General features: G+C 38.0%; 2 protein-coding genes and 1 long non-coding RNA gene across 3 annotated transcripts in view; 1 reads left to right on the top strand and 2 right to left on the bottom strand.

Moving 5' to 3' along the window:
• Window positions 1-27007, top strand: part of LOC134674549 (uncharacterized) — a 420725-nt gene that overhangs the window by 33187 nt on the left and 360531 nt on the right. The window lies entirely within an intron of this gene.
• LOC134674582 (uncharacterized) lies at window positions 955-9355 on the bottom strand. The gene is made up of 2 exons (XR_010099628.1): window positions 9091-9355; window positions 955-6546 (listed from the first exon to the last, which is right to left on the bottom strand). It is a non-coding gene; the product is annotated as an uncharacterized LOC134674582 (long non-coding RNA).
• Window positions 10066-26451, bottom strand: LOC134674542 (cell cycle control protein 50A). Its single transcript, XM_063532649.1, has 8 exons — window positions 26297-26451; window positions 26084-26217; window positions 24532-24740; window positions 23673-23821; window positions 21052-21171; window positions 20186-20271; window positions 18049-18184; window positions 10066-10235 (listed from the first exon to the last, which is right to left on the bottom strand). Exons 1-8 carry the CDS (start codon window positions 26346-26348, stop codon window positions 10066-10068), a joined length of 1056 nt encoding a protein of 351 aa, XP_063388719.1. The 5' UTR covers window positions 26349-26451.

Genomic DNA, 27007 nt, shown 5'->3' with positions numbered 1-27007 from the left:
GGGTAGGTACTTACTTAATAATCTGTTGTGCATTGGGATAGTAATTTAATGGCTCCTCTACACGATGGGCTAGCGCCGGGCACTCCAAGGGACGCAGCCATGCGGTAGAATGAGATAGCAATATCACTTGCTCCCTCTAACGCATAAATGCGTCCCTTGGAATGGCCGGCGCTGGGCCATCGTGTAGAGGAGCCATAAGCAAATCGGTATAATGATATTATTCTTACTACACGCGTATGTATCGCTGTCGGCTACGCAACGGTGGCACGCAGAAGCAAAATACGTACCTCGACGATTTGGTTACATTTTATGAAACAAAGAAAAAGCGTACGTCGATTGTTTTTCGTATCCTTGATTAATTAGCCGTCTGAATGCCGATAACGAAACACATGTATCAGATGCATAGATATGAAATAAGTCCTTAACAATCATGCGCTGGAGTGTATACCTACCTATTACGTTTTAGACGAATTAAGAGTAGATTAGATTTGGATTTACGTATCGCATGTTAATTATTCTGATAGGCAACTTTAAATCACCATTTATCGGTTATCAGTTAAGAGTTAAGGCCTGTGCACACCGGCTTGCGTGTGCGTGACGTGCACGTGCGCGTGCGTTAAAATGTTGGAGCCGCACACGCACACGTCACGCAAGCGGTGTGCCGTCTCTCATAAGGATCTGTATACTACAACGCCGCACGCACACCTGCACGTCACGCACACGCAACCGGCATGCACAGGCCTTAAAAGTACCTAAATTTGTAGAGGCCATTATTCTTAACGAGGTTATATTTTCATTAAAAAAGAACCGACATAAACGCTTCATGTCTGACACACAAGCAGACAGACAGACGGGGAATGTATATGCACTTTTACTCGATATTTGCTCATCCTATATCATTATAAGTAAGTAATCAATATTGTGCGTTAAGAGGAATTGTTAAATAAAACGAAGTTGTTATTATCTTTAAATATCTAAACATTTATTTAATATGTAACAACTAATCCTAAGACATAAAAACATTGATCTAAAATATTCAATACATATTGTACCTAGAGATCCAATAAGTGTAGTTAATTCCGAATAGCAAATAAATACATAAGTATACATACTTACAGAAATAATGATAAATTAAAATATATGACAGACAAAGAAATTCTGAGACAAAATAGTGCAAAATATAATTTAGAATTTAGAAGATCGCGCTGAACGGCCCTGTAATACGGCCCATAATGGCGTAGCTCAAACACTAACGTAACTATATGCAGTTAGCACAAAGCGTATGTACCCGCCTAGAGGGAGCGATGACCTTCGCAAGGTGGCTGGCAAGAGCTGGATCAGAGTTGCCGCAAATCATGCTCAATGCCGTGCAATAGGAGAGGCCTATGTCCAGCAGTGGACGAGAGTAGGCCGATGATGATGATGATGTATGTGGTCGTACAGTTACGCCTATTACAGCTAGGTATCAAAATTTTAGCTACAATATTTCGCACTATTTACTCCTTTAACCCTTTATAAGGCCCGTTGACAGGGACGTGCTATCGCAGAATTTGTTGCAGCTATCAGAAGCCTACATTTCAAAAATCTATTTTAAAAGCAAGTTGAATATTCAATTAATGCAAACGATTTTGAGCCCTATTATTAAAACAGTATGGTTGAATTTCTGATTGAGCGTATGTGGTCGATATATCGCCTCTGCCTTATAAAGGGTTAATATGGTAGTTGTCTCGTTTCAGGCCTTAGTCTCTCGTCTGTGTATGATCCTTGCCGATGTTTTGTCATTTTATTGCTTGTAACCGAAGACAATATTATTTTATTGTTTTTTTTTCTGTTTGAACCACCACAAACATAAGAAAGGTTAATAATTTCGGGTTTAAATTGGACGTAGTTTAGCGTAAAAGATCCATCCTCTAAAATTTGTCATTTAAATGAATGACTTTTCCGTTTGAAAGAAAGTTCAAATTTCACTAACAAATTTTTGTGGATTGGATCTTTTACCCTAAACTACGTCCAATTGTATTGTTGTCTATAAACTTTGCATATCATGGCGCATAGTATCTGAACATCTCATTGTTTAATTTAGTCAAATTCATTTCAGAAAAACAATTCAGTAGGTACAGTAACATAACATCCACATTTAACGAATACATAGTTATGTTCTCTTTGAGTAAAGACGACAAATTTAAAACGAGATATACAATGTTTTTAGAAATCAATACGTTAACAATAACAACAAACTCTAAAAAACAAATCTCAAAGAAATATTTGTTATTGTTAAGAATCCAGAGGGCATTAATACTGACTTAATAATTAATAAAAGCATTATACATACATATCAAAAGCTATTATTATATTTCATGATTTGGTCCAAGTGCTTGAATATTACATTATTCATAGGTATTATATTTCTTATACTATATTTTTGACTTTAGGTACGGGTAGTTATGCTCACAATATGTAACTCTTACACTGCGCACGTTTTAAAACACCGTTGCGTATTTACGCAGCGTACTACGTAGGCGAACAACACGCGAACGCGAAGCGAAGCAGGGTGAATCAATCCTTTGATACCTATACAAGTGTCCTACGTGGGCGATCTCGTTGCGAACGCGAATGCCTTGGGCCCGCCGCGCCGCGCCGCGTCACGTTCGCGAGTTGTTCGCTTGCGTAGGACGCAGCGTTAATCCGGTAAGTTGAAAAAGTCGTCTCATTGGTTTTCTGCAAAGACCCATTGATGATGTTGGAATTTGACAGCTAATGTGAATGGCACTGCACGACTCTATAGTCTGACAAAAAAGCGTAGAAATTAAAAAATGGCAAACTGTAGTGTCGTCCCGTTTTCTTATATAGATTGATTTGAAAGGGACGACACTACAGTATTGCCACTTTTTCATTTCTACTCTTTTTTGTCAGACTATATGTAGGTATTATTCAGTAGCCAGAAGTTGACGTTTGACAATTCCGCCATCTTCAGCTGTCAAACTCGAGAGCACTATTTCATCTTAAACTTTAAAGTGTGGATCAGAGGGCCTACCGTGACCACTGCGGGCATCTATCTCTTTTACTTATATAATTAGAGTGACAATGAAAGATGCCCGCGATTTGCGAACTTCGGTGGTCGCGGTTATGCAATAAAACTTAGGTTTTATGCGAGATCGCGTCTTGCGCAGGAAAATAATCATTCGATCGCTTTTTATAGATAAATGCATTCCATTAAATCGTTGCTTTTAATTTATTTTTGTTGCTAATTAGAATGCTACAAATATGAATCATTAATCCATCGGTAATAATGGAAATAATGCTCGAATATTACACAAAAGCGTCTACTGTGAACAAGAAGGCACTTGAAATCTTAATTAGTACATAATAAAATTCATTAACATTTATTATTTAAGTTGAATCCTAATTAATAAACTATAGTTCGTTTTTTTTAGCATTAGAAAGAACTTGGAAGAAGGTAAGCGATCTCAACATGTCTTTTAATTGAAAAACGCTTTTTAAAAATCTATAACTATTACTTATGAAAGCAGAAGAATATAAATGATCGTATTAGATTCATAAATGTTACATAATTGCCGTAACTTATTTTTAACATGTGTTTTTCATTTAAAAGACACGTCAAGATTGTTTACCTTATTTCTAATGCTAAAAAAACGAACTAAAACATTAGTTCAAATAAAAAATATTTCAATAAATAAATCGCAGGTTAGTATCACTTCAATTTAAAGCAAAGAGCGAGATACATACAAAATAATACAGAAGGAATCTATCCTTTTATGATATATACTTATATTGCATTAATATGTCTTTTATATTTACATACCGCAGAAAATGTTATGTCTACTAACTCAAATGCAACCTTTAATTGAGACTAGCGGTCCGATTCTAACTTTAAGATAAGTCAATTAATAGATCTGGAAACGATATGGATTAGATATGTCAGTTTCAAACAAGTGTCAAAATTGACTTTTCTTCAAACAAAAACGTCATTTTTGACACTGACATATCCAATCCATATCGTTTCAATATCTAGTATTTGACGTATCTCATTGTTCGAATACGGCTGTAGGCATTGGGATGCCATTTAGCACAAAACTTGTTAATTTACTGAACGCCTACCGCGAAAAACGAAAATCGAAGTTTCGTTATACCTATGCCTCTCTATCGCTCTTGCATATTCGCTGAGTGGGGGGGGGGTCCTTTTTAAGGTCCATCTGACCTATGTCTTGTTTTTAATTTAACTGGTTTTGTTTGACGTAAATAAATGTATATTTTCTTTCTTTCTTTTCTATAACGAAATTTCAAGTTTCGGTTTTCACGGTAGGGCCTGATTCGCATGTAAAGACCTATCACTTAACTCAAGAGATTGGCAAAATGGCAAAGTAGTTGATTAATTAATTCATTATTTAGAGAATACATTATAATCAATTTATATTCGAAGCCGTTATTTTTTGTCTCTACTTTACAATTTTAACAAAAATCTAACACATCTACGTGTGTAAGTAATTTATTTAAGTATCATGTGCAATAATTCTGAAATATTTTATATTAAAATTAAACAATACTTAAACACAACAAATAATTGTTAATTTACCATTTCTACATAAAATATGTAAAATATAGATTTTAAATACCCACATCTTAGAGGGTATAACCAACGGAGACGCCATGTCTAAAATTTTCGGTACAAAATAGTCTGCCGTTTTTGCGGGGGAGGGGCACATCAAATGTATAGGTACGTCATGTCAGATAAACGTCAGTCCATACATATGGTTGACATGTGGTTGACCATTGGCCGCCTATTTTCGACAGAGGGGAAAGCCTGTTAATGGCGGCTCCATTGTTAATTACTCCGAGACCCACATCCTGCACAAAAGTTGTTTAAATAAGCAATAATCAACCTTAATAAGGAACTTGATCTTACGATCGAGTAGGTACTTTTCAAATCGAGAATACGAAAATGTGCAAACTTTCGTTTTTCGTTAACTCATTTATACAGTTAATATTAGTAGTTGTAATTTAAAATGTTTGCAATCAAACATACAGCCCGCCTGATGGTAAGTGATTATCGTAGCCTATGGACGTCTTCATGGGGTGACACACAATCACACGTGTACAGTCAACAACAGAGCTATGAATACAGGCAAAGTGCCAAAAATATGTATACAGTACTTTATTGCCTGTACATTAAGGTGTATACATATTATTGGCACTTTGCCTGTATTCATAGCTCTGTTGTTGACTGTACACGCTTGCTAATAAAATAATACATTCCATTCTATTTTAATTTACAATGACATTTCATTGTTTTCATTTTTAGAGACTGCAACTAAAATTGGATAAAATGCAAATCGGATTCATACGTGGTCTCAAAAAAATATAACTAGGTATTTTGTATCTTTATTTACGTTTAATTCAAATAATTTTTAAAATTTCATCAAAATAAACTGTGGACGTGCAACTTTTTAGTATATAAAGTTAATAAAAAAAACTTCTACTTGATAATATGTATTATTTTTTTCAAAAGTGTCAAGGACCATAGAGCAAAAAGGTAACAAGAGTACTTTGTCATTAAATCGTCGTGTGACAAGCAAAAGTCACTAAGTACCACCACAAGCCATAGTGTTCATAGCCATAGTGAACCATATAAGTACTAAAAGAAGGTCGATTTTTGTTAATTTTTTTTTAATTAGTGACTTTTACTTGTCACCTAAATGTTAACCACGAGATGTTAAAAATAGTAACAACTTTCAAACGGTCGGGTGACAAGCAAAAGTCACTAACAAACACCATTGAAATTATTGGACAATAAACCGTGTTACAAGTGTAATAAAGTGCATTGTTACTTTAATTTTTTGATAGTCCTTAGTGACTTTTGCTTGTCACCCGACGAAACATTCATACAAGAGTTTGGGGCAATCTAGCGACTCTATTTCACGCAACTTTTCAGTTAATAACTCTTTGGTAGTACCTACAGTAGTTGGAAAAGGCATCGTTGCGTTGGTGCTAAGATTGTTTTGCACTCTAAGTGGGCTAGCCAACCATATCAGTAGCAAAATCCTATAAAACAGAGTAATTATACTCTGTCAAGCCATTTCCGTTAGTAAAAAAGGAGCAAATTTAAAAACTGTAGACGCGAAGGGTTATCATCCCAATATTTTTTTTATTTCGCGCCTTTTTTTACTAACAAACTTGTTTAACCGGATATAACAAATATTAGAGTTCCGTATTCAACCAGGAATTTGCCTATAAACTTTGCCTTTTGTGACGGACGGGCAACTACGGAACCCCACAGACCGGTTTTTATTATTAGCACTGTCATCCAAAAAGAATATAAAATATATTTTAATGTCTACACATTTTTGTTACTGATATGGTCCACCGGCCTGACAATTTCTATTAGACCTAGGTATGATGATGATAAAGATATTCGTCCCATTCTGGCACCACTTGGTAGATAGAGACGGATTGATTCTGAATAGCGTTACCTGTGACACCGTTTAGGAGTACGGCGTTCGCGGGTTCACGTTGATCATCTCGGTGGTGCTGGAAATAAAAACATCGTTATATATTTTAATCTTATGATAATAAAATAATAGAGTCGTACCAAACAAAGTCTGCAGCGGATTTGATAGCCCACGCAGTGTAAGTGTTATGTATAGCCTGTATAGGTCATAATTTCATAGAAGTTTGACGTTTAAAATGACACTTGCACTGCGTGGGCCATCAAAATCGCTGCAGAATTTTTACGGTCTGACTATAGTAGACGAGGTATCAAACCCGTGCGGCATTCCATACCTAGAAGATCCCCTTATGCTCCATGTACATAAGGATCATTCTCTGATGTAAAGCCACATATTGTCTCTTTTACTCTTGTAAATAAGAATTTGTATAACTCCATAAAGTAGAACTATTACGTTAGCGTTTTGTATACCTATGTAAGATATCGCTTAACTACGCTGTTTTTATAATAGATAACTAATTATTTTATCTTTATGGTTCTTTACCCTTTACTTATAATAATGTATACCGGGTGTGGCCTATAATATGAGCAAAAAATTTAACTGTAGGCTGTACCCCTCATACTGACCAACATTTGTTCAGCGATTTTTAAAAATAACTTGTGGTTTGATTTTTAATACACTTTAAAGTTTATTCTAAGACGCAATGTATTGCGAATTTTGTTATGATTAAGGCGTGACAAGCAACGTCAATCACAATGATATGGCGTGGCGATGGCTTCCATTGAAGATAATATTTATTTTGTATGAAAAATAGGGAGTCTAAATACTTCATAATTTTTAAAAGTTGTTGAACAAAAGTGTCACCGTTTGAGGAGTACAATCTATGCTTTAATTATTTGCTCGTGTTACAGGCCACAACCGATATAATTATAATGACATAGTGACGAAATGAATATTTGCTACAAGTACTACAACTAATGTAATAGGGAGTGTTACTGCAATGTTCTGCCGCCAGAGTGCAGCACTAATTTGTTTAGTAACCCATAGAGTAACTTATGCATACTAGGCCTTAAATAGTTTTTTGACTATGACATTGATGCACCAAAGCGGTTTGTTTACAGGTGGCCTACTGCGAAACGCGAAAATCTAATTTTCTTTATCTGCCTCTCTATTGATCGAACATCGAATAAGCAAGAGTGATAGAGAGGCAGAAACCGAACTTTCGATTGTCGTGTTAGGCCATATTATGTGATTGACCTAGTGACGCATGATGTGTCATTGATCATGTCAATGAGGTTTGTTTACTGTATTTGCTAGTGGTGCCACCTACGCAGAGCTTTGCCTAATATTCCCTATTAGTTAGTGTCATTAGTCCTTACCTATATGTGCGATTAAATGTCACTTAGTGCAATAAAGAAACTGCATTACGCCTCGCTAACTTCTCGCGTTAAATACCTACGCCTTACGAATGTACTACCTAGTGCATTTAGCCATTCCTGAATACCTAAACCTATATTAAGCCCCGACATCTTATGGTGACAACAATCATACATAGTGTTTATTTTCTTCAGTATACTTAAGGGCTGATGTAGACGGCGCGCGAACTCGCATGCGTTGTTAGTTACATTGCGGACTATTGGTTACGTCCAATTCAACCGACCGACCAAAACCCGCGAGGTAATGAAAAGCGGTGGTGGCCGAATGGATATGACGCCCGACTTTCAATCCGGAGGTCGCGGGTTCAAATCCCAGCTCGTACCAATGAGTTTTTCGGAACTTATGTACGAAATATCATTTGATATTTACCACTAGCTTTTCGGTGAAGGAAAACATCGTGTGGAAACCTGCATACATCTGCGAAGAAATTCAAAGGTGTGTGTGTGAAGTCCCCAATCCGCATTGGGCTAGCGTGGGGACTATAGCCCAAGCCCTCTCGCGCATGAGAGGAGGCCTGTGCTCAGCAGTGGGACGTATATAGGCTGAAATGATGATGATGATGATGAATGAAACTCGCACTCGAGTTCTCGCATCGTCTAAATGAGCCCTAAATGTCGATTTTCGCGATTCCCTATAGGCCCTTGTTAACAAACCGCCTTGATGCATCAATGTCATATTTTATTGTCTGTGAAAACTTGTCATAAGTTAGGGTACCAACTATACTAAATACTGTTGCTACGCTTCAAAATAGAGACTACAGTGTGTATAAACTTACACGCAAGCCGGTTGGCTGTCGGTGACTTCTAGGAGCAAGGAATCGGGAGGAGGGCCTATGATGCTGGAGTAGGAAAGGTTATAATGTTAGAATGTTAAGGGGGAATGTAAACCCCCTGTGGGTTTAAGGGATAAGTGGATTATACACTAATGCTGTGCGATATTGCGTCACAAGAAAAAAAAAACATAAAAAGATAGTATGGAAACCGAAATTTCAAGATTAGTTAAATTTGTAGTATAAAATGGAAATATCTGATATTGGGAGACTGTGCTTTGCTCGGAAAACATCTAAAAACTCAAAAAAGCGAGTTTTCCCAGAGATAAGACCTAGCTAGATCGATTTTTCAGTTCTCATCGCCGAGCAGCATTAGACCTTATCTCAAAGACGTAAGGTTCACTATAGGTCAGTTATTACCTCTTGGAGCACCGCACGTGTATGACGAGCAGCACGATCCCCAGCAGCAGGCAGAGCGTGCCCACCACGATGTAGGCCACGCCCAGGAACGGGTTCTCACCGCCGAGCAGCATTACACCCTATCTCAAAGACGTAAGGTTCACTATAGGTCAGTAGTTACCTCTTGGAGCACCGCACGTGTATGACGAGCAGCACGATCCCCAGCAGCAGGCAGAGCGTGCCCACCACGATGTAGGCCACGCCCAGGAACGGGTTCTCACCGCCGAGCAGCATTACACCTTATCTCAAAGACGTAAGGTTCACTATAGGTCAGTAGTTACCTCTTGGAGCACCGCACGTGTATGACGAGCAGCACGATGCCCAGCAGCAGACACAGCGTGCCCACCACGATGTAGGCCACGCCCAGGAACGGGTTCTTGCCGCCGAGCAGCATTAGACCTTATCTCAAAGACGTAAGGTTCACTATACTATATACTATATACTATAGGTCAGTTATTACCTCTTGGAGCACCGCACGTGTATGACGAGCAGCACGATGCCCAGCAGCAGGCACAGCGTGCCCACCACGATGTAGGCCACGCCCAGGACCGGGTTCTCACCGCCGAGCAGCATTACACCCTATCTCAAAGACGTAAGGTTCACTATAGGTCAGTAGTTACTTCTTGGAGCACCGGACGTGTATGACGAGCAGCACGATGCCCAGCAGCAGGCAGAGCGTGCCCACCACGATGTAGGCCACGCCCAGGAATGGGTTCTCACCGCCGCGCAGCATTACACCTTATCTCAAAGACGTAAGGTTCACTATAGGTCAGTAGTTACCTCTTGGAGCACCGCACGTGTATGACGAGCAGCACGATGCCCAGCAGCAGACACAGCGTGCCCACCACGATGTAGGCCACGCCCAGGAACGGGTTCTCACCGCCGCACAGCATTACACCTTATCTCAAAGACGTAAGGTTCACTATTGCTCATTAGTTACCTCTTGGAGCACCGCACGTGTATGACGAGCAGCACGATGCCCAGCAGCAGGCACAGCGTGCCCACCACGATGTAGGCCACGCCCAGGAACGGGTTCTTGCCGCCGAGTAGGGACGTCGTCGAAATCACGAACGACTTAGTCCCGTCGAACTCGATCACCGGGTATCCTGCGAAAAACGACTTTATGTGTTACAAGGTAAGGTCTATAATCTGTCGAATACTACGATTACTACATTAGTATGATTAGGGGATGCATATCGTTAAAAAATTGCATAGAAATTAAGGCCGTTCCCTATTTATATATTGCGATTCGCGACGTTTACACCACGCGGCACTAGCGCCGCACACGGCAAAGACAGAAAACATTGCCGTCTATGTTGCGTCTCCGTGAGTCGTAGTTACGCGGTAGCGGTGTAGTGGGCCTTCCTATAAATACGAGCACACAGTGATACACGTAACGCACACAATTAGACGCATAAAGCGTTCTTTTAGCAATGCATCCACTATCAGCTCGTGATTTGTCATGCGTCTAAACTTTTTACTTTTTTGTCTTTCTAGGAAAAGAAGAAAATTGGATAATTTCACAGCCGAACATGATACTACATCTTTAGACTACATCGAGTGAGTATAATTATTTGACTTGTGCTTTTTAGCCCTACCTACGTAACACAATACACTACTACAATTTATCTTTATTTACAGACTGCAAAATATGGAAATGGAATCTCCGATTTCATCAACCACTGACATTCAAAGTAACGAGTAAGTTCTAATTCTAATTGTGGCATTATCTATGAAAAGGGACCTTATTGTCTATGGCGCTTACGACGCACATGTGGCGTGGTATTTATATCAGAACATCGTTGATAATGGCGGAAGCGCCATCGACAATAAGGTCCCTTTTCATAGATAACGTCGCATATGTAGGTACCTATGTCGCGCGTAACTTCGTGCGTTGCGATAAATACCTACCTACTCACAGCGGCGGCGTACGAAAAGACCTTAGTTAGATTTAGATACCTACTGTTTTCCTATCAGTGCAGATGCTTATATCTTTTTATGCTTTGAATTGATATTCTCAATTATTTGGACATATTTTGTACTTATTTTCCTAGATGGCTATTAGTACTACCTACTTAGCAAATGTTCGCCGAAAACTAAATAAAATGTCGCCGATCAATAATATCGTACGAGATACATTGCCCTCATCAGTTATTTGATATTCTACAAGAGGTACTTAATTTAAAAAAACCGGCCAAGTGCAAGTTGGATTCGCACACGCAGGGTTCCGTACCATTATGCAAAAAACGGCAAAAATCACGTTTGTTGTATAACTATTTATTTTATTCTGTTTTTAGTATTTGTTGTTATAGCGGCGATAGAAATTCAATCATCTGTGAAAATTTAAACTGTCTAGCTACCACGGTTCATGAGATACAGCCTGATGACAGACGGACAGACGGACGGACGGACAGCGAAGTCTTAGTAATAGGGTCCCGTTTTTACCCTTTGGGTACGGAACCCTAAAAATGTACACTGATAGAATGTAATAGGGTTGCCTGAGTAAGTCCCGGAAATTAAAATCCCGGGATTTACCGATTGTCCGTACTTTCGTTATTCTTTTACGTATTTTTTAATGAACTGATAGTTATTTTATATTATACCTACCCTACACAATAGTAAATGATTTCCTTTTCTTGAGCGTGTTGACCGATTTTTTATTTTAATAAAACTAATAATCTTGGGCAATTATTTCCATTTTCAATTTCTCATTTACCTGTGATAGAGCATTTTTAGGGTTCTGTAGCCAAATGGCAAAAAACGGAACCCTTAAGGATTCGTCATGTCTGTCTGTCTGCGTTTCGCGGGTCCATGATCAATTTATGAAATAGTAATGGACTAATTAGGGGTCATCCATTAATTACGTCACACGAATTTCTAGGTTTTTTGACCCCTCCCCCCCTCCTTGTCACACTTGGCAAACCCCTCCCCCCTAGTGTGACGTCACATTTTTTCTACGAAATCGCCAAATCGAATTAAGTAAGTACTTAGGTACTTATTATTATTAATATTTTATCAAAATATTTTTGACGATATAAATATTAGTAATTTTATAACCCAAAACTGCTTAGGAAAGAAAATTAAACGAATAAAAACGATTATCGTTTTAAAAACTTGTTATTTAAATGTACAGCGAATAAAATAATTTAAATAATTTTTCGGTTACTGATGAAGTTAAAGTGACGTCACAAAGTTTGTGCCTCCCCCCTCCCCCATGTCACAATATGTCACATTTTCTTGACCCCCTCCCTCTACACGTGTGATGTAATTAATGGATGACTCCTTAAATTGAGTGATGTTGTAAAGAAATGACTGGCTGCTACAATTCTTCGACCGACAGATTTGTCCGGATGCTTAATGAGAGGCAAAATGTGGCTGTTATTGTTCATCATCACTTGATGATAAAAAATAGTGCGAAAAATAGAAAATTCACGAGTGGCGATAAATTAAAACACGACCGAAGGGAGTGTTTTAATTTGACATGAGTTGCGTATTACCTATTATCACATGTATCGTACAACGTTTTACAGTACATATAGCCCTTTAAATATTTGACATAGTTACGTAATGTGTGTGTGCATTATCGCACTAGTGCGGTAAAGTCCATATATGCTGTAAAACATCATACATTTATTTAATTTTGGTTTTGACAGTGAGGCGACCGGCTCAAACATTTTGAACCCACGCATTGCACAGGTGGATGACACTTATCGGGTTACTAGTCTATTAGAGGAAGAAGATACCCATGAGGTAGGTGATTCATGCTAATTATGCTTATTGATTGTATGCAGAGAACAATTTTACCTTTTGTACTAACTACCTAGCTAGAATAACATTGTTTCAACTTCGTGTGCCAGAATTCCATCGTAAATTGATTTATCACACGATTCGTAGTCTATTATACAGGGTCTTATTTCTATTTCTCTCGTTGGTTCTTTACCACCACCGGTGCTTTATATGAACAGTCGACGTTAAATATATGTATACATTTTTCACCTTATTAGAAAGGAGTAAGGTGCAATAGGTTAGGTACATATCTTTGACGTCGACTGTACATGATGTGACAAATTGTAAATGCTAACACATACAATATATTTTATTTTCAGTTACAAATATTGTTCAATGTGGAAGAAGAGCTTCCTGACTAGTGTTGAGTCGCTCACTCGTGAAGCACCTCATTTGTACCGCTCATTTTGTTAATTTGTCGCAGTACTTCATACCGCAAAAATGTCTTACATCACACCTCTATTCATTTTACTCATTTACTCGCGCGCATCACAAACACCTCTTGCCACACAAATCATTCACACACTTCAAATTTCAAAAAACTCTTATCCTTTCAATTTCACTCGCGACCCTGAAAACTCATACGTTCCTCATAACCTCGCAAAAGAGTCCCTGGATCGCGCGAGGCGCTCGAGGTGCTCACCCCTCACCCGCTCGCCGACACTCGAAACTCAAATGAAGAAACGAGTAATGGACGTAATGGTCCACACTGTCAACTGCCGAACTACAAACCTTATTGCAACGACAAAAGGTCCACCGAGAAAAGCATTGAGTTTGTACCGCTCACCGGCTCTTTGTGACATGAATACCTCAAAATGAAACAACGAATTAGAAATATCCAAAGAGGGAGTGAGACAGACACGCGCCGTACTTCAATATCGCCTCGCGTCACCACCGAAAATACGTTAAAAATTAAACACGAAAGACAACAAGCGTAAGCGCTGCAAGCTTTCATACATCTTACGCCTTTTTGATCCTAACTTACGTGTCAAAATGGCGCGATAAATCAATCTTCAAAACGAATTTCGACGTGTTGCTTCTCTGTCGCACTTGTAAATTCGTACGTAAGTGTGACAGGGAGGCAACATGACGAACTTGGTTCGCGGTACGCCCTCTGTATACCAGGCGGGCATTTACGAAGCTTGGTTAGAAACAGAAATCCTTTAAGTGACTAAAATATTATTGAAATATAATACGGTAGCGTACACAATTTATGATAATTTCAATAAGTTTCAAGTTTATTAAATAAAAAGTAAGTATAACTTGCATAGGTAAAATAAACATGTAGATGTAAATTATACCGATTTGAATTTGCAATACTTTTTATTAACATTCTTTGTAAACGTCTTCGAACTGACAAGTTATGATTATGACATATTTATATTTATTTTGTCCGTACTTCGTTCTAGTTCTCTAGAGCTAATTTTAGTTCTCTAATACCTAATACCTAGTAATAATTCTTATAATCATAACAAAATATGGACATAGTTTTCGCCAGTAAATATACCCGCGGATCTTCCTTGGTGCCTTTTGCATGAAAAAATGAAGTGTGAATGTAGACGGTGCGGCCGGCTCGAATGGTGCTTTGTTTATGTTTATTATCATATTGATGATATTACTGTTAAATTATAGGTGGTAAGTTAGTCACTTCTATATAATAATGATTGTGAAAATATTGAATTTGTTCTCCTTAGTTTGTTAAAAATTGTGGTAGTTTTATGGTTAATAGGTACTTATGAAATATATAACTACATATTATAAAACAAAGTCCCCCGCCGCGTCTGTCTGTTTGTGGGTTTGTTTGTATGTTCGCGATAAACTTAAAAACTACTGGACGGATTTTCATGTGGTTTTCACCTATCAAAAGAGTGATTCTTGAGGAAGGTTTAGGTGTATAATTTGCTAACCCGTGCGACGGGTCGCTAGTGATTATTATACTTAAAATTATATCAAGTAGCAAGGAGGAGGTCTAAACAATCTAACAATAAAAAAGAGCTACATTAGAACAAGTTTCATAAAAGCAGCAAATTAAGTTAGGTACTTTATGTTCTTAGTTTGATTCTAAAATTATCTTTCTCCTAAAAGTTCTATTCTTAACCTCCAGAATTGCACTCCAATGAAATATTACTACTTATTTATTTATAAAGGAAGTGATGAATACATAAATATGTATATACATTAAATATTTTTGTTGCCGTTGGAGTTAATGGAATAGTCGACGCTGAAAATATGCTAGTACCTCACCTCATTTGAAGTAAGACATTGTAACACCTCATTTTAGAAAATGAGGTACTCATACAAACTCATTTTAAATTGATGTCCTACCCATCACTATTCCTGACAAAACCGTCGGTCGAAGAATTGTCGCAGTTAGTTACCATTCGATTCCTCAGATTTTATCCAATAAAAGATTGTATGGAAACTATATACATAAACGCAATATTTCACCTGCAATTTTCTTGTTTTGTTCATACTTCAAGATGGACTCTTTGTGACCTTGACGTCACGGTCACATATCGTTTTGTTCGGGTCGTTTCGCGAGTGAAGTACGACTGTCGGACTTTGACTATCATTTCTGATTTTTATATTCCTTTAATGCAATGGATCCCATATAGACTTTTGATCCTAAAGACAAACCTGATCGATTGATACCATAAATGAAAATTAGTCATCTAGCCTATTATCGATAAGTATATATATTTTTTTCATCAAATTATCAATAATTTTTTTCAGTTTTTAGATTGTTCCCTCTATAAACTCCTAATAGTCTACCTTGGTGCCAAATTTAAAATTTCTAGGTCAGCTGGAAGTGGGTTAGGTTTTTGATCTATTAGTCAGTCAGTCACAAAAATGCCGGTTTTAAAACGTTAATTTATGAATAACTGTTTGAGCTACGTTTACGAAATTGTTGTGAAGTTGTTTGTTTAACCCTCGTGCCTTGAAACCCTCGCAAAGCTCAAGATTCCATTTTCGGTATTGAGAAGGACCAATATCGAAATATCCGGATCCCGGGATTTATTATTCGTTGTTAGGTTGAAACTTGGTTAGGGCATGCAATATCGGATCATTCTCAATCCCGGGATTGATTTCCGATATTGCATGTCAATCCCGGGATTTTAATATTAATACCGGTATTTTGATATTAATTCGGATTTTTGCGATATACGAGAAAAAAAGCTAATATATTTGACAATAGAGTAGATCCGAGTACCTATTTGATATAATTTCAATTTGAGGCCTCTACACGTTCCTGAGAAAAAAGGTCTTGAATCTTGAGTGATTCCACGAACCTATGGAACCCTGTAAAATGAATAAATTTGATTTACAGTCATATGGTGCTATTTTACAGCACTAGTGCGACAATTAGCAATTACGTGACTATTATTACACAATTATCTCTAGTTTTTGCTCGTATTTAGTATACAACTAACTAATTATTCGTATAAAATTATTTATCGTATCTTAAAAAAAAACACTCGTATATTTTCATAATAAGCTATTTTATTTTGTTGGCATTGTCAAACCCATTGACTATTTTTGTTTTGCTTTAATATATGGTCAGCCGTAAAAGTATTAGCGTCAGCAATGGATTTATATAATGTATTTCTTTAAAAAACATGATATTTCATGCTAAGTAACAGAAAACAGTCAAATATTGTACCGGAAATATTAGTCCCAAAAATCCCGAAAGTACCGGGAATTTAATTTTGAAATGCCGGTTCTTTGCTTGGCTCTAAATCCCGGCAATTCCCGGTACTTTCGGTACCGGTATTTCCCGGGAGCAAACCCTAGTATGTAGGTACTGTAAAACGTTGTACGATACATGTGCCAATAGGTAATTCGCAACTCGTGTCGATTCAAAACACTCCCTTCGGTCGTGTTCGAATTTATCGCCACTCGTTTCGAATTTCCTATTTGCGTAATGTAGGTACTATTACAATATGGTGCTACTTTACCGCATTAGTGCGATAATTAGCACATTACGTAACAATGTCGAAAATTTAAAGGGCCATATTATGTACTGTAAAACGTTGTACGATACATGTGCGAATTACCTATTTTTTCGCACTTGTATCGGTATGCCCTAACTTTTTAGGGTTCCGTACCCAAAGGGTAAAACGGGACCCTATTACTAAGACTTCGCTGTCCGTCCGTCCGTCCGTCCGTCCGTCTGTCACCAGGCTGTATCTCACGAACCGTGATAGCTAGATAGTTGAAATTTTCACAGATGATGTATTTCTGTTGCCGCTATAACAACAAATACTAAAAACAGAATAAAATAAAGATTTAAATGGGGCTCCCATACAACAAACGTGATTTTTGACCAAAGTTAAGCAACGTCGGGAGGGGTCAGTACTTGGATGGGTGACCGTTTTTTTTTTTGCTTTTTTTGTTTTTTTTTTTTGCATTATGGTACGGAACCCTTCGTGCGCGAGTCCGACTCGCACTTGCCCGTTTTTTTTTAATAAATATCGATGATATACCTGCACAGTATACCTAATAAATAATGATATTATAGAAAACTTGCAGTCATTAATTTGTTTAAATATAAACTGTATTTACCCTTATAATTAAATATTATTGAAATAAGAGTTGACTTCATTAAAATGAATATTTAATTTACACTATGTTTCATTTATTTTTCCATTTTAACTTTAACGCCATCTATGAGATGCAGCATGCTTTTTCAGTATTTTGTAATACGTTTTACAAATCAGTGTCCTGTTAGTTCATTTAAGTCTCTACTTCTTACGTGGCGCTGTTGTATCGTCATTGTATCTAGGGGCGGGACGGGTGGCGTGAGGGGACGCTCGATTGTAGATTTCATTTGGGTACGGGAACGGCCTTAACGGTATTTTTCATACTTCGGTACATTCACGTTACGTGGATGGAGGCGGGCGTGTCTAAGGCGATGAACCCAGGAAGGACAGACAGTAACAGTAAATTTGATTACCCATAATAAATAGAAGATCATAGTAGAAAAATGTTAGTTTAATTAGCTTTCTTTACTTTCCAAAAAGGCCCCAAATTCTTATGTGCCTAGGCCCTAGCTTAGTTTAAGATGGCCCTGGACCTGCTCTTCGTGCTTGACCAATTAGGACCATAAGTCGATGTAATAAGGTTGATACTCACTGTAATCGATTTTGAGAGTATAGAGTCCCTTGACGAGGCCGGTGGCGAAGCCCTGCTCGTCGTGCTTGACGCGCCGGTACAGCTTGCGGAACGTCGGCAGAGCGGCTGTACGCATCCACACGATTAGGTCCTCGTTCTGAAAACAACCTTAATACTTCAGTTTCACAGTTCACTTTAGCTTTCTAACAATATTAACCGATTCGTTGCGTGTTCCATTTTCGAAAACGTTTGGCTGTGGCGCGGAACAATCATTTCATGACACGGCAGCCATGCCATGCACCATAGAATATGATGACACTCCTCCCGTGTCATACGCCACACGTAAAAAACATTGATGACACGGCACGCGTGTCATCAGCCCCGAATCGGTTAATACAGCTTTTAGAAAACTACATTCGTATGTTCATATCATTTTGTTAAGAAAATCCTCCGCGCCGAGCAGATCCCGGCTCAAGAAACTAGGCAGGACTCTTTCTTTCAAAACGGTATACATAAGACTTTAAAAATACATGATGAATGATTCTACAAGAAAACGTATCTAAACTACAGGAGATACGTGAAAATAAAAAGATAGTTATTATTAAAACAGCTTAAATATGACAGTAAAATTGAAGTTTAGAAATAAGAATAGAGAAATATAGATAAGGTTCTCCAAGCGTAAAATTCAATGTATACAGGTGTTTTACAACCCTTAGCTATATTTTACGAGGTAAATATATGTCACAAGTAATTTTTATGGGACCAACGCGCAAAACTAAAAAAAAAACACCGTTTAGATAGGCTGCTATTTAACTGATCACCAGATTTAATAAAATTTAATACCAAAAAAATCTACTTTACCACCCTAAAATCATAAATGATCACCAAAATTATAACACCATTTTAATATGAAATGATTACCAATTTTATTACATTTTACTATCATATTAAAGGAAATGACACCAAACTAATCATTATTAACCCAAAAATTGTAAATGATTACCAAATTTCAAACCCCATTTTAATGTCAATTGATAAACAAATTTTACATCTTGCTATTCTATTAAATAAAATGACACCAAAATAATTATTGTACACCCAAAAATAGTAAATGACCACCAAAATTAGAACTCCATTTTAATGTAAAATTATAACCAAATTTTTAAATATTGCTATCCTATTAAAGCAAATGACTCCAAAATAATCATTGTAAACCCGAAAATAGTAAATGACCACCAAAATTGTAAAAATTGTTTCTGTATGGATCACAGTTCAAACCTAAACTTTTCTAGTAGAATTTCGTTTCTGTATGGGTCGCAAATCAAACCTAACCTAACCCACTTTTCTAGTAGCATTTCATTTCTGTAAGGGTCACAGTTCAAACCTAACCTAACCCACTTTTCTAGTAGCATTTCGTTTCTGTAAGGTTCGCAGTTCAAACCTAACCTAACCCACTTTTCTAGTAGCATTTCGTTTCTGTAAGGGTCGCAGTTCAAACCTAACCTAACCCACTTTTCTAGTAGCATTTCGTTTCTGTATGGGTTGCAATTCAAACCTAACCTAACCTACTTTTCTAGTAGCATATCAGTATGCTATTAGAAAAGTAGGTGAGGTTAGGTAGGTATGCGGTGTGGGGTACGGGGGGTGCGAGAGGGGCTAGTAATTTTGGCATCATTTTACTTTATTTGGTAATACGTATACATTTTTTGGTAATCATGTGGTTTATTTAGGTGCAAAAATCTCATTAATTTGGTGTTCAAGATTTGGTGATCATTAATGATTTTTGGTAATCATTCAATATATTTGGTATTCGAATACAATTTGAAGTGCAGTCGTAATTAAAACGGTGGTACATTTGTAATTTTAGGGCTTATTTTTTTGGTGTTCAATCATTTTTTTTGGTAAGCATGATTTTTTTATTTAGGGTACCAAAGTATTTTTTGGTGGTCATTATATTTGTAGCCGTTTAGATAATCAGCCGGGCTAGCACATGATTGGCGCGATAGTATCTCGTGGCGAGATAGACTATCCGGCCCTCTTTTGTTAACATAGTTAGAAAAAGACGGGTAGTCTATCTCGCCGCGAGATACTGTCGCGCCAATCATGTGCTAGGCCTACAGATGTCGATATAAGCTCAATTTCGTCGCGAAACACGCACCTGGAAACCGTTGTTGTTGTCGTCTTCCAAATCCAACTCCCAGATATTCTTGGCCCAGTTAGCCGGCTTGCTGAAGTTGGCAAACGCTGCAATTACAATTGTCGATTAGGGTGATATTTGTAGTGTGTATGCTACACCTTACCTACACACATACATGCGCATAATTACTATAGTATTTATATAAGCCCTTGTAAGTGTTATTTAATGCATTATACGTTTATACTCGAACCTAGTTGTTTGTCTCAACGCCCAACCCTACATGGCGACCCTGCCAGTGCGGCCTCGTGCTGCACCGGCAGTGCGCTGCGACAGCCAGAGATAATTTCAATTTCTTTGTGAATGTGTATATGCATCCCACATTTTGCTTAGTGAGAGAGTGAGACGCGATGCACATTGGACCAAGATATTGGACAGGTGGAATACCAACTTTAGTATAAAGAAACAAACAATGTAAAATAAATAAATACAATTCTCAAATATAGTCGAGTCTTGAGGGCTCGAGCCTTTAAGCCTAAGGGCCCCCCCATATCTGGCGTCTTTCGAGCGTCGGCGTCTACAAGTCTATGGCCGCTGCTAGACGCAACGTCGACGCAGCGTCGACCCAACTGCGCAGCGACGTCATTTTCCATAGCGCTGACCAGACGCCGACGCTCGAAAGACGCTAGATGTGGGGGGGGGCTAAAAATAAGCGTTATTCATAACAATGCGTGCGGGTGAATCGAGCTACCCGTTTGCTTACTAAGGTATGCACGCGAACCGCAAGGGTTCTCCACTGTCGCCACACTTAAATCGTTAAGAATTCGCGTAGAATCGTAATAGAATAATAAAAAAAATCGTATAAATAAAAATGTTGCGAAGAATCTCACCAGTCCTGAGGTCCCCGGCCGGGTTGCGGAACTTGATGGTCTTGTCGGAGTCCCACGCGATGCCGGTGCGGCTCACGGGCACGGTCCGGCCCAGGTCCTCCGACCACACCGTCAGCGTGTCTATACAAAATTAAACCAAAATTATCTTATTTTATAAACAATTGACAGAGACATAGACATCAGTGGCGGGGCGTCTTGATTGTTCGTAGACAAGCCGTAGCTGAGTTACACATCCTTTTTTTCATATTAAGTTTAAAGAAAATAGCCCAAAAGCCTGAATATCAAACAAGCCGATGCGAATCAAGTTCTATGGACGCACCGCCACTGATAGACATAGAACATTTTTATTCAACATCACATGAAATGGCAGAGTTAACAGATAGTGTAACACATTTTTTACAGAAAAACCTTAAATTTTAGACTTAAAAACTAAGAAATCGGGTGGCACATCTAAGGGAGAAATATTCATGAGATTTAAATAGAAGCTTGCCTCTGCATAATGTTGCAGTGTATTTACTGCAATGCTGGTATTCAGGCAGACCCTTGATATATTATCCCTCACTTGCTGTTAGCCGGAAACTAAATGGCTTTTGAATGGCAATTGGGTTATATAGTTAGACATAAACGCAAATTAAAATGTAAAATATACCCACGAACCTTTGACCAAGTCCTAGAATATAGCAATATTATATGCTGGTCGCATGAATGTTGAGTGTTCACCTTTTTCAGTGTAGTTACAAACGTTACAGTGTACAAGTTAGTTATAAGTCTTTTTTAGGGTTCCGTACCCAAGGGTAAAACGGGACCCTATTACTAAGACTTCGCTGTCCGTCCGTCCGTCTGTCCGTCTGTCATCAGGCTGTATCTCATGAACCGTGGTAGCTAGACAGTTTAAATTTTCACAGATGATTGAATTTCTATCGCCGCTATAACAACAAATACTAAAAACAGAATAAAATAAAGATTTAAGTGGGGCTCCCATACAGCAAACGTGATTTTTGACCAATGTTAAGCAACGTCGGGCGTGGTCAGTACTTAGATGGGTGACCGTTTTCTTTTTGCATTTTTTTCCGTTTTTTTTTTTGCTTTATGGTACGGAACCCTTCGTGCGCGAGTCCGACTCGCACTTGCCCGGTTTTTTTTTCTTTCTGTGTATGTTTCTGTGTAAGCGGAAAATTTGAAAAATGTAGGCGCGGAGGGATATCGTCCCAATATATTGTATAACTGTGTACTTATAGTGAAATATATTATTTTCTATTCCATAATGTCTGTGGATTTACGCGGAGGTAAATATAAGGTATTCAATCGGTTTGATAATCGTAAAAACCGACGCCACTTGTAAAACCACGATTCTAGATAAACATTTGAATATTCATTACTTTCATTAGCATCGTCATACACGTGTGGGTTCGCGTGTGAATGACAGGTATAAGGGCACGCAAGCCGATCTTTACACGCTATGTCCTCGTAATAAATTAGTACTGTCAAAGGTATTCTACTCAATGGTTCGGGCGCGCTCGGCACCAGGGATGTTGCGGATGCAGATATTTTGACATCCGCGGATGCGGATGCGGATATTTAAAGCCTCACATCCGTGGATGCGGATGTCAAGATTTGGTACTTAAAAAACGTCAAATATTACATTTTTAGCATTTTTAATTAAAAAAAAAACCAAAACGTTTAGTATTTGAGCAAGAATATAGGTGCGTTTTATTTAATAAACAGTAACTTGCAGCCGACTTTTTGGGATCTAGACGATTTCGTTATATGTATATAATGACGAAATTACCTAGCACTTACGCCGCCGGTGCCGCCGCTAATACTTTCCTGTTACCGACTTGCTCGACTTCCGCATCATGCGGATGTTCCGCATCGATTTTATGCGGATGCGGATGCAGATGCGGATGTTGAAAATAATGCACAGCCCTTGACTGCTCCGAGCGGTCATTGAAGCACAGAATAGTGAATGCGAAAGAGAACTGGTCATAGGCGCCATACATTAAGCCGGGTCCAGACGGATGGAACATGTATAGTCCGTAGATTCGTAATAGACCCCGAACTGCTAATCATTTGTCTATCGTTAAGTAAAACCACACTTGCTACTTACCTGCAAGAAAGGGTCTTAATTATTCTAATTGGCACCTGAGCGCGAGCTAGTCCAACGCTCAAAAAACCAGTGTAGGTGCGCTCTCCGATAACGAGTCTTCGTTACGCATCTCGATGACACATTTTAGACTGGATCGACTCGCTAGCACTCAGTAACCGTAGAGAATTACACGACTCTTTTTTTACAGGTTTTACTTATCAATAGACAAAGGATTAGCGGCTCGGGTCCACTACAAATCTACAGACTATAACACGAGTTCTGCGTTATGGACGGTATAAAAACATTACATGTAACGCTCGTGCCGGATCCATCGGCTGTCAGTTTTTAACTGCTATCCACACGTTTATTTATTTATTTATTTAATCTTTATTGCACATAAGGAAATACACTGTACAAAAGGCGAACTTAATGCTATAAGGCATTCTCTACCAGTCAACCTTTAGGCAAAGCAGATAAGTTGTAGGCGGTGCAAAAACGTTGATGCTATATTACACGTAAGATTTATAATAGTTACCGTTGAACAAGGAGTTGGCTATAGCCCCGCAGGGCGCCACGGGTATCTTCCTAGCGTTGGGAGTGTTGGGGTCCTGTGTGACGTACGCGAAGGGCTCGCAATCCGAAGACGGCGTCAGCGACAGCCGACCCAAAAGCTGGTTGTCGTCTCTGCAACATTACAACATGGTCATATGTGGGTTTGTTTGAATGAACAGTACAAAAATTTATGACAATTTTGGAACGCTTTTTTTCTCCAATAAAGTAGTCTCCTATTTAAATTTAGCGACAGGTATTTAAAAAGGTGGCCGCTACGTGCTGTATTGTGTATTTAAGCACCTTTTGAATACATCAAACTAGTTTTTATGTTGCTGGATTCGTCAATCTATGCGTCCAAAATTAAAACGGCTGTTTTTGTTTTGAGTTCCTAGAACGACGAATCTAGCAACATACAAACTAGTTTGATGTATTCAAAAGGTACTTAAATACTCAATACAGTACGTAGCGGCCACCTTTTTAAATACCTCTCGCAAAATTTAAATAATCACTATTATTTAGCAGTGGCGTTAGTGTGCACACAACGTGCACGTTGATGGGCTCGTAAAATAGAGGTGTGATATTTAAATAAAATGATCCATTATCAATTTATCACAGATATGAATTGATTATACGCGAATTAATTAAATTTTGTATATGTCCTTCTGAATTCTTAATCGCGGAAATAGCTTACCAACATATGTAAATTGAGAAAAAAATTTTATGTTCGATTTCAAATGCTATTCTTTTAAACTGTTATCACCAAAATACTAATTAGGCAATAGGTATGTAAATACATATTTCAACCTTCAACTTTACCAAAAACTACTATTCCAAATGTTTACCTTGATTTAACATATCGACGATGATTCTGGTAATAGTTGCTAAGCCCATAGTAGAAATAGACGTCTCCCTTGAAATCCTCGGTGAGATTGAAGGAGATTGAACATGTGCATTCTGACATAGTCTTGTTTTGTATATAGGTGGCGCATGTTGTGTTGCTTTCATCACCTTCTCTAATGCAATATGTGTAGTCTATTACATGCTCTTTGACCTGAAAAAAAAAATCTGTTGGTATTTTTTGTCAAACAATTTTAAAAGGTTACAAGGTCATTTACGTCAGCCATTGTCAATAGATATTTTTTGGTTTGTTATTTTAAAAAATCACATCAGCGTCATTACCGCAAAGCACAACTACGTCACGACAGGATCCTGCGCGCTATATAGGCCATTCACCTCTTAAAATAAGATAGAAAAGGACGGGTAAACTAAATCACACTCGCACCGAGTTAAAAAATAATAGTATTTTTTTTTACGAAATTCATATATCCCAATACCCAAAAAATCGGCAACACAGGCTTCGTCCGGTGGGTTTAATTGTAATTGGTTGATTGATTTAGTAACACTCAATGGTTATTCTTGAATATCTTACCTATAATTATTTTGACTGAGTTCCTACCTTATTTATTATAACAAACCAGAAAAAAAGACAGTCTTTTAAGTTTTTTTTTATGACTCATGACATGATAAGCATAACCAACTTGGTGGTGGCAAAAATATGTTCTTGTTTTTTTAGGCACCAATAATTTTATAATCAAATTGGTTTAAAAAGTACACATTAGGTACATTGATCATTCATATAAAACCTGGGCTAGGTTTTCTTAAATCAACGTAAAGTCCATCTCAATAGTTCTCTAAAAATTATTTCTTATTTCAACCAGCATAACATTTAATGTATCAATCCGACCGGTTTGTGTCCGATCTACCAATGCGGATGCCTCAACGTGACCGCGACCGCTCTGTGAAGAGTGATACGACAGAGAAGAAGAACATTTAATGTTAATGTTCTTTTTATTTATTTATTGCTTTTTTATTCAATGACGTTTATTTACAATTCAAATTAATTGCTATTAGGGTTCCATAACAAAATGGTAAAAACGGGACAATAATTGACAATGTTACTAAGATTCTGCTGTCCATCTGTCTGTCTATCACCAGGCTGTAACTGTGAAAGCTAGACAGTTGCAATTTTCACAGACAATGTATTTCTGTTGCTGCTATAACAACACATACTAAAAATATAATAAAACCTATAAAAACAAATTAGACCAGCATACATGAACTACATACAATTTCTTACATACAATTTTTACTGTATGTTACTAATACTTTACATCCTCCATATTATATTGAGACTAAAATTTCATATTAGCAAGAATTCGATTAATTGACCCCTGTTCAATTTGAATCTCAAATATGTGAACATTATTGCATTATTTTATTTGTATAAATCTGTAATGCACGTATTAATTTTCGCTAAATTAGGAATGGCATTCGTAAACGACTCTTTCAAGGACACATAAACACTACTATAAACATACTATTTGTGACACTTACCTCATCTGAGAAGTATAGAAGCCCAATCCCAACTGGAATAAATGCAATCCCAATCACGAAAAACGTTGGTAGTACAGTTCCGGCAGTAAGTATGGGCTGCCAAGCAGGTAGTCGCTGCTGCTTAAATGCAGATTCTGTAAGATAGCGTAGTCAGAAGTCTTTAAAACTATTAATCGATATGACAAGGACGGTTTAGGTGTGTCTACAACTCACCTGCGGGCCGCCGAGACTTCACATTTTGATCCGATGTCTCACTAGAAGCCATAATTAACACTTGTTTATTATCCTATAAAATATGTGATTTTACAATAGATAAATGCCAGAAATTAAGCTTATAGCGTAAGTGAAGGAAAACTCGGAATGACAGGTGATCGTCTGACGGCATGCGAAACGTCACATTAATGTGGCCAGGGGCCAGGCTTTTGTCGAGGATACCAGTGTCACGGTCACGTTTTGGGCTCTACAGACAAGACGTGCGATTTTCGTGATTGACGATAAATGGAAGGCTATTTTATAGAGTCAGACCATAAAAAGTTTGCAGCGGATTTGATAGCCCACACAGTGCAAGTGTCATTTATACGTCATAATGTCATAGAAGATTGACGATTTAAATAACACTCACTGCGTGGGCTTTCAAATCCGCTGCAGACTATTCTTGGTCTGACTTTAGATGGCTCTCTTCGACGAACATATAAAGCCCGCCCAGGAATATATAGTTCGTCAAAGGACTGTCTCATTTCAATCCTAGACAGAGAGAATCATACTGTCTTCGTCTTACACTAGTACTAGCACCCAAAAGAAAAGGATGAGTATAGTTTTCCTGGTTCTTACTGACTGACAAATTGGTTTGACCAACTATATGATCATTGTCAAGAGGGCGCTTTTTTGTCATGTATATAGGCAGGTGACTGTTCAGTTTAGTAT

The sequence above is a fragment of the Cydia fagiglandana genome, chromosome 20, assembly GCF_963556715.1.
Source record: "Cydia fagiglandana chromosome 20, ilCydFagi1.1, whole genome shotgun sequence".
NCBI classification, from domain to species: Eukaryota; Metazoa; Arthropoda; class Insecta; order Lepidoptera; family Tortricidae; genus Cydia; species Cydia fagiglandana.
This window is presented reverse-complemented; position numbering and strand designations above follow the sequence as displayed.

Coding starts and splice junctions, on each gene's coding strand:
- LOC134674542 (XM_063532649.1), bottom strand. CDS start 26,348: ATGGCTTCTAGTGAGACATCGGATCAAAATGTGAAGTCTCGGCGGCCC. Junction 26,218..26,296: donor GAAGTCTCGGCGGCCCGCAG/GTGAGTTGTAGA, acceptor GCTATCTTACAG/AATCTGCATTTAAGCAGCAG. Junction 21,172..23,672: donor AGCCAACTCCTTGTTCAACG/GTAACTATTATA, acceptor AATTTTGTATAG/ACACGCTGACGGTGTGGTCG.